This window comes from Tupaia chinensis, unplaced genomic scaffold (genome assembly GCF_000334495.1).
Source record: "Tupaia chinensis unplaced genomic scaffold, TupChi_1.0 Scaffold000063_1, whole genome shotgun sequence".
NCBI classification, from domain to species: domain Eukaryota; kingdom Metazoa; phylum Chordata; class Mammalia; order Scandentia; family Tupaiidae; genus Tupaia; species Tupaia belangeri.
This window is the reverse complement of record NW_006159521.1, coordinates 392,883-401,123: the sequence shown is the minus strand read 5'-3', so window position 1 is coordinate 401,123 and position 8,241 is coordinate 392,883. Positions and strand designations below refer to the sequence as shown.

At 40.4% G+C, this 8,241-nt stretch overlaps 1 protein-coding gene across 1 annotated transcript in view; it reads right to left on the bottom strand.

Moving 5' to 3' along the window:
- Positions 1–8,241, bottom strand: part of MTFMT (mitochondrial methionyl-tRNA formyltransferase) — a 32,493-nt gene that overhangs the window by 14,624 nt on the left and 9,628 nt on the right. Inside the window, exons 6-7 of the mRNA XM_006141723.3 lie at positions 6,199–6,274; positions 2,677–2,768 (exon numbers count right to left, since the gene is read on the bottom strand). Of these exons, the coding sequence (XP_006141785.1) occupies positions 2,677–2,768; positions 6,199–6,274 (168 nt within the window). The remainder of the gene's footprint in view (positions 1–2,676; positions 2,769–6,198; positions 6,275–8,241) is intronic.

Here is an 8,241-nt window from a genome sequence, read left to right as displayed (position 1 = left end):
TCTGCTCCTCTCTGTTCAAATTAAAATGAATAAATAAAGTTAAATAAAATCATTCTTAAAAAAAAAAAAAAAAGAAAAGAAAGTACCCTGCCCCACTGCCCAATGGAAATGGTTGTGCTGCAATCCCTTCTTCTACATAGCATCTTATGTACCTGATAACCTTCTGCCATGGCAGGAAAAGTACAGAATTCATGATCAAACAGCTCTGCAAAATTTGAATCTGATTCTTATTAACTTTAGCTGGGTTAGCTCACCTTGGGGTCTGTACTAGTTCCTCTGTGCCTGAAATGCTTTCTCTGTTCTTGGCAAGGCTCACTCCTTACTGTCATTAAGATCTCAACTTAAATGTCAGTTGAGAGGTCTTCTTTATCTACCCAATTCATTAGGTCGTCAGGAAAGTCATGACATATTTTTCTAAGCAAAAATGCGTCATGACTTCCCCAATGTTCCAATAAAATAACCTCTAGTTATTCTACCATACATCCTATTTTCATTTTCAACAAGGAACTTAATCACACTGTCTGATTTATTCTTTTTCTTCAAATTTTGCCAGAGGGCACATGTACTCATCAGAGAGAGAGAGAGAGAGACAGAGAGAGGTAGAGGGAAAAAACATCCTTCAATGGCGCCTGGTTGTGCTGCAATCCCTTCTTTACATTTCTCTATTCTGTCAGGATTTTGGACATGTACACACATGTGCCTGGGATGTTTTTCAAGCTGCTACAGCTGAGATTCAAACCATGCAGTAGGCCATGTAGGACAGGCCCCAATTTTAAAAATTTATTTACTTATTTCTTGTTTGTCCTCCCATACCACCCGTATCTCTAGCACCTAACACATGGCTTTCAATTAATATTTTATTTAATGAATGAATGAATAATAACAGCTATCATTTAATAAGTACCTACTCCATGCCAGGTGCTTGACAGACATTATATAAGCCTTAGTCTTCCAATGAACAAACTAAAGGTAGTCCGTTAACTACTTTCCAAAGTCTACATAGTTAGGTAGTATCAGAGACAAGCTGGAACCCAGTTCTGCCTGGCTGTAAAGTCTACGTTCCTGATACCCTTCTGCTATGGCAGGAAAAGTACAGAATTTGTAATCAGACACATCTGCAAAACCTGAATCTGATTCTTATTAACTAGTGACGTGCCCTTGAACAACACTCAACACCAATTCACTGAGTACTTTAAGCCTCAATTGTTCCAATTTCTCCATTAAAGTGAGATAATAATTACAAAACAAAGTTGTGATCATAACTGAAGAACCTGGGTGTGCTACAGATATCCAGAGGCAGATTCCCACTTGACCTAACATTAATTACAGAGTGGTTCATTAAATACCACACACTTGGTAAACCCAGAGTTCAAATAACACAAATAGCTATCAAAATGAAAGGAAAAAAAACACAAATCGGTCAAAGAATTGAAAATTTAACTCAAATATTTAACAAGCTGTTACATTATAACTCCACTTTGTATACCATATGTAAAAAGAAATTAAGAATTATTAAAAATGGGCCAGAACCAGAAAGACACTGTGAAAAAAAGGAGTGGATTTCGAGTTAGAAGGTTCAGGTTCATTATTTAGTGACTGGGTATTCCTAAGTTAATCAACTCATTTTCATTCCACTCATCTACGATATAGGATAATAAAACTTGTTTATGGGGAACTTCATAATATAAACTTGAAAGTGCTTTGTACATTTTTTAAAAAAAGATTTTTGCTATGGGGCATATGCACTCGCCAAAGAGACAGAGGCAGAAAGCAAGAAATCACCCTCCCAGGGCGATCGTCACGCCACAATCCCTTCTCCTCCATTCTCCTTTTGGGATTTTGTGCACACACAGCTTGCATGAGTTTCAAGTTGCCAGGTCTGGGACTCAAACCACAGTCGGCCACATGGGAGTCCAGCAACGTAACCATTACACCACCTGCTGGCCCCAGTGCTTTGTAAATTTGCCCCAGTATTTTGTAAATTCTAAGGCCTCGGGACCAACAGTTGGTGTAATGGCTATGTCGCTGGACTCCCATGTAGTCAACCACAGTTCAAGTCTTGGACCCGGCAGCTTAAACTCACACAAGGCACTTGTCCATGTGTGCCCAAGATCCCAAGAGGAGAATAGAAGAGAAGAGATTGGGACATGGCCATACCCACTAGGGGATGATTTCTCACGTTCTGTCTCTCTGTCTCTCTGGTGAGCGCATGCGCCCTATAGTGAAAACCTCTCCCCCATCAAAAAAAAAACTAAGGCCTCTATAAAAACTTAAATGTTTAAATTATTTTTAAAAAGTTTTATTATTTTCCTTTATGAGAGTGAGAGAGAGAGGAAAAACAAGTACCTTTAATGGGGTCCCACACCATGATCTCCCCACCTTCCCTGTCAGTTGGGATCATGCCATGCCTACCCAAAACATACAGGTTGACCAGGGAATCAAACTCATGATCTTCCAGATGCACCCAGCCTTTTTTTGAGCAGAATGTTACCACAGCGCCACTGAGCTGGCCCATGAAAAATATTTTTAAAATAAATTTCAGGTTTCCTATGCTTAGTTTATGACATATGTTCCTACATAAAAATATTTAGGAAGCAAATTACACACACACACATACACACACACACACACACACAAACCAATTGGGCAACACTAAAACCTGACTTCACAACTTACTATACTTCCAATGGCACGATAAAGCCTGAGTATTTCCTCTGATGTTTGTTCCTCCCATTTTATACAGCTGGTACTAGCAGATATCTTCGGAGCTACAAGATAAAGCCAAGAGCAAGAATGAATATCAGGTTCAATGTCCATGAGTGATAATTACTGACGTTGAATAATAGGTACAAAAGAACCCATTACATTTTTCTCTCAACTTCTGTATATGTTCAAAATTTTCCATAACATGGGGCCAGTAGGTGGTATGATGGTTAAGGGCACTGGACTCCCACATGGCTGACTACGGCTCAAGTCCTGGACCTAGCGGCTTTCTCACTTTCTCTCTCTCTCTGTCCCTCTCTGGTCAAGTGTTTAAAAAAAATAAAGTTAAATAAAACAATTATTTAAAATTTTTTTTTCTATAACACAAAGTAAAAAGAAGTAAACCAAATAAATAAACCATATACAATTACTCAAAGAAAATCCAAGTAAATTTCTTTATAATCTGGGAGTACAAAAGGCCTTCTGTGACTCCAAGTCTAGAAACAATTAAAAATTGTTAAGTGAGACTTAGAAACTTTTTTATAATACAGAATGTCATAAGTTAAAAAAAAATGGGACCAGCAGATGGCGCAATGGTTACATCACTGGGCTCCCACATAGTCAACTGCAGTTCAATTCCCAGATCCAGAGGCTTAAAACTCACACCAGGTGAGTGTGCGTATGTGCTCAAAATCCTGAAAGGAGAATGGAGGAGAATGGATTGTGGTGTGGCCATCTGCCCAGGAGTGATTTCTTGCTTTCTGTCTCTGTCTCTGTCTTTCCAGCATGCCCCATAGCAAAAATCTCTCAAAAAACAACAACAAAAAAGGACAAACTGAAAGAATTTGCAATTTAAATCACAGAGGACTCATTTCTTTATTATTTAAAGTACTTCTAAAAACTGAGATAAAAAATCTGATAGAAAAATGGTCAAAAGATATGATACTTCTCAGAATAAAGGAATGCAAATAGTCCTTTTTTAAAAAAATTATTTTGTTTAACTTTATTTATTTATTTAAATAAATAAATAAAAGAGAGGAACAGAGTGAGAGAGAGGGAAAGTGAGAAAGCAAGCCACCAGTTTCAGGATTTGAACTATGGTTGGCCATGTAGGAGTTCGGCACCCTTAACCACCAGGCCACCTGCCAGCCCCAACAGTCCTTTTTAAACATATGAAAAGATCTTCAACATCACTCACAGCAATAAAGTAAATTAAAATTACTCCAAGATATAATGTCTTATCTATTAGATTAGGAAGTAACATGGACATAAAGTTATTCCTAACAGAATTATTTGATACAGCAAAAAACTAGAAATAATCCAAATGTCTATCAGTAAGGAAGCTGTTGGATAAGTTATGGTCTACCCATATACTGAGAACTATGCTGCCATAAAGAAAGAAAAGTCTCTCCCTATTAACAGGAAGTGGTCTCTAAGACACTCTTCACTAAAAAAAGAAAGATGCAGAAGAGTGTGTTATTTTATGCCACTTTCTGTGAAGGAAAAATAATAACATGTGTGTTTTTGCTTATCTTAGTGAAAGAAAACGCTGGAAGGTTGAATCAGAAACTAATGAAAATGGTTACCCAGGGAGGGAAGGCTGCAGAAGCGGATGAGATAGAAATGGAAGCAGGACTTCTCTGTGTCTACCTTTTAAATGGTTTTAACTTCTGAATAATATAAATTGTTTACCTATTCAAAAATAAAATTTAATCCCAAAGGAAATTGATGTAACCAATAAAATAAAAAACAAAGTGAAAGAAATAAACCTATTTTCAAAGTAGATAACAAAACTACATGGAAAAAGCAGTGATCTCCATTAAATTTTAAACACAGTAATCTGACTACATATCCCTTGCAGGATACATTCTAAAGACGAAGAAAAAAGAAAACTACAAAGAAATCTGAAATGTTAGTCAGTAGTTTTTCTGTTAGTAGCAATATTTTGCCTAGCAATAAATAAGGATATTTTTAGTGTCCAGAATTAATCCATAGCTTACTTGTTAATAGTAAACAGAAAAACACATCTTTACACTGGACTGATGTGGTGGTCCCTGTCTCAGTCGAGTGATCGCACTTAGCTTCACTAGCTTTGGTACAACCTGATGTCATGGCTTACTGAAGTGATACCCTTAGATTGGAAGCACAAGAGGGAGACTTCCCTGAGTTCATTTTCTCAAATAGTTTTAACTTTTACTTCAGGCATATGTTTTATATATTCAAAAACTAAACTAAATAATAGAAAAAATGTTAAAATCTTAAAATTAAAACCAAATGGAGGGACCAACAGGTGGTATGGTGAAGGCTCTGGACTCCTACATGTGTGATCACAGTTCAAGTCTAGGACCTGGCAGCTTACTTTCTTGCTTTCTCTTTCTCTTTCTCTCTGCCTTTCTCTAGTCAAATTAAAAAGAATTATAATAACAAATGAAATTAAATAAATTTTTCAAATTATTATTATTATTTTTTTTGGAGAGGTTTTTGCCATAGGGTGTGTGCGCTCGCCAGCCAGACAGAGACAGAGAGACAGAAAGCGAGAAATCACCCTCCAGAGGGGATGGCCACGCCGCAATCCCTTCTCCTCCATTCTCCTCTTGGGATCTTGGGCACGCACGCACACATGCCCGGCGTGAGTTTTAAGCCACTGGGTCCCATGGGAGTCCAGCGACATAGCCATTACGCTAACTGCTGGTCCCAAATTTTTAAAATCATTTGTTAAAAAAAAAAAAAAATGTCACTGAAACACAGTATTATGCATGAAATACTCTTTCTAATAACATTCCAATAACATTTTCAATAGAAAACAAATTAAACATTGGCAGGAAACAAACTAGTCATAACTGGCCTGGGCTCTTCAAAAAGTCAATGACACAAAAAGGGAAAATAGTAGAGGAATTACTTTAGATTAAAGAGACCAAAGACACTGTGCTAAGAAACTATGCCCCACAGGTTAGACCACATAGGAGCCTGAGTTCAGTTCTCAGTCCCACCGCTAGTCCAGGGGCCGTGGTGAGTACTAGGAGTAACCATACTTGGGAGGCGGAAGCAGGAGGACCCCAAGTTTGAGGCTGGTCTGTGCAACACAATAAGACCCTCTCTGAAAAAGGGCTGGGCGTCGTGGGCTTGGCTGGTAGGCAAAGGCAATAGGACTGTGATGGGGCACGACATAGCAAGACTGTCTCCCAAAAACAAAGAAGCTAGAGAACAATGAATTACAATCAAATCCTAGTTTGGAAAAAAAAAAAAAGGCTATAAAATATGTTTTTAGACAATTAGGAAAATTAAAAATATGGCCAGGATGTTGGATGCTATTAGGGAACGATTCACTTTTCTTAGGAAAGTGCATCCTAAAGTCTCTTACTTCCAAACGAGTAGGCAAATCATTCATTTTGTTGTCCTGTGCATCATAACCACTTAGGGAACCTACTACACAGATAAAAATCAGTGGAAGTTGGAGAACTGTACCATGTTGACCTCCATCTCCACAACACTCACCATAGGTCACCCCCACGGCCGGCTGCTGCCTTCCGTTGTTCAGACTTTCAGGCAAATTTTTCAAAACTGAAATAAGCTGCAAGAAAAGAGATTCAAGATGAACAGAAGAACAAAAGCAGAAATACATTACCACTCAGTACCATGCAATTACCTATAACTTTATTTATCTGTCGGAGGGTACATGTGCTCACCAGAGAGGGAGAAAGGGGGAAAGGAAGGACCTCCAGTGGGGTGTGGCCAGGCTACATTCTTTTTTCTCCAGTTCTCCATCTTCTCAGGGCTTTCGGTGAGCATGTGCATGTGGCTGCTATGTTTTCCAAGCCACTAGGGCTAGGAGTCAAACTGTAGTTGGTCATGAGGGGTCTAGATCTCCTCACCACTGTGCGACAGGGCTTTTCCCCTGCTTTTATTATTATTATTATTATTATTATTTTCCAAATACCACTGTTGCATTTTTAATGTTCACTTTTGTGAAAGTGAGAAATCACTCCCTAGGATGGCCACACAGCAATCTCTTCTCCTCCAATCTCTTGGGATTTTGAATATGCATGCATATGTGCCTGGCTTATTTCAAGCCACCAGGTATGGGATTTGACCCATGGGATGCCAGCACCTCAACCACCACGCCACCTAGTGCCCCAACAGTGCTGCATGGCAGGGTCAAGTAGTAAATTAGCCTCCTGTGATGATCTGCATCTACCTGACCTGGTGGAGTGTCAGCAGAGAGGCTGCTCTCTGTCGAGGATGGGTCACTGATTTGCTCCCAGAGAATGCTGCGTCATGCCTGGCTTGCATCTGGCATCTGGACAGCCTGTGCTCTGCTACCACACTCACCCACAGGAAGGCAGGCTGAAGGCCTCGCAGGAGAAAAATGTGCCCCGGAGTCACACAGTTCTGCTGTGAAAGCCCAGCTCTGCCACCTACAAGCTGCCTCATTGAGGAAAAGTTAACTTGTCTGCAGTCTTCGGTGTCATCTGTGAAACCGACAATGACAACAACCTCAGAGCGTTGTCGGGAGAGTGAAAAAATGTCCACAGAATATCTTTAACAGTCCTGACGCATAGGCCAATGCTCAGTAAATGGCAGCCACAGAGACAGCAAGTAGCAAAGTGATCAAGGTGCTGGCCTCCCACATGACCAACTGCGGTTTGAGTCTCAGACCTGGTGGCTTGAAAATCACGCCTGTAACATGCAAAATCCTGAGAAGACACTGGAGAAGGGATTGGGGCATGGCCAGCCCACCTGGGGGGTGATTTCTCACCTTCCCTCTCTGTTGAGTACACTTGCCCTATGACAAACAAATACAAAAACACAGCAGCCACTATTACAAGATCTTTCCAAAGTAAGGACCTGGAATAGGAAGTGCCATCTGTACAGACAGGAAAAAGTTTCTCCCCTGTATAAATTAACTAGTTCACGGGAAAAACGCAAAGGTAACCATCAAGCATTCACCCAGACCCCACCCACTCTACACAGTTTTGATAAGCTATACAGGGGGGCAGAGGTGGTGTCACATGGTAAAATGAGATGCTCTGTGAGGTAACCCTACAAGGGAAGGTTCTCTGCTCAAGCCCAAAGACCTCTCTGAGTAGGCTGGGCACAGGTATGCCATGATCCACAACTGGCTCAAGGCTGGGTAGATCGTGGCTTTGGGACCCTGCTGGAGGTACTCTCCCTCTCTTGCTCGTGGAAGAAATAAATAGGTAAACTTTTTTTTGTGTGTGTGGGGAGGGGGTTTTGCTATAGGGCATGTGTGCTCGCCAGACAGACAGAGACAGAGAGACAGAAAGCAAGAAATTACCCCCCTAGGCAGGATGGTCACACCGCAATCCCTTCTCCTCCATTCTCCTCTCAAGATCTTGGGCATGCACATACACGCACCCGGCATGAGTTTAAACCACCGAGCCCGGGACACGAACCGTAGGCAACTACGTGGGAGTCCACTGATGTAGCCATTATGCCAACTGCTGGTCCCATAAGTAAACTTTTTGAAAAAAAAAAAAAAAAAAAGGGAAAAAGGCAGCTGCAAGTTGAGACAACCAC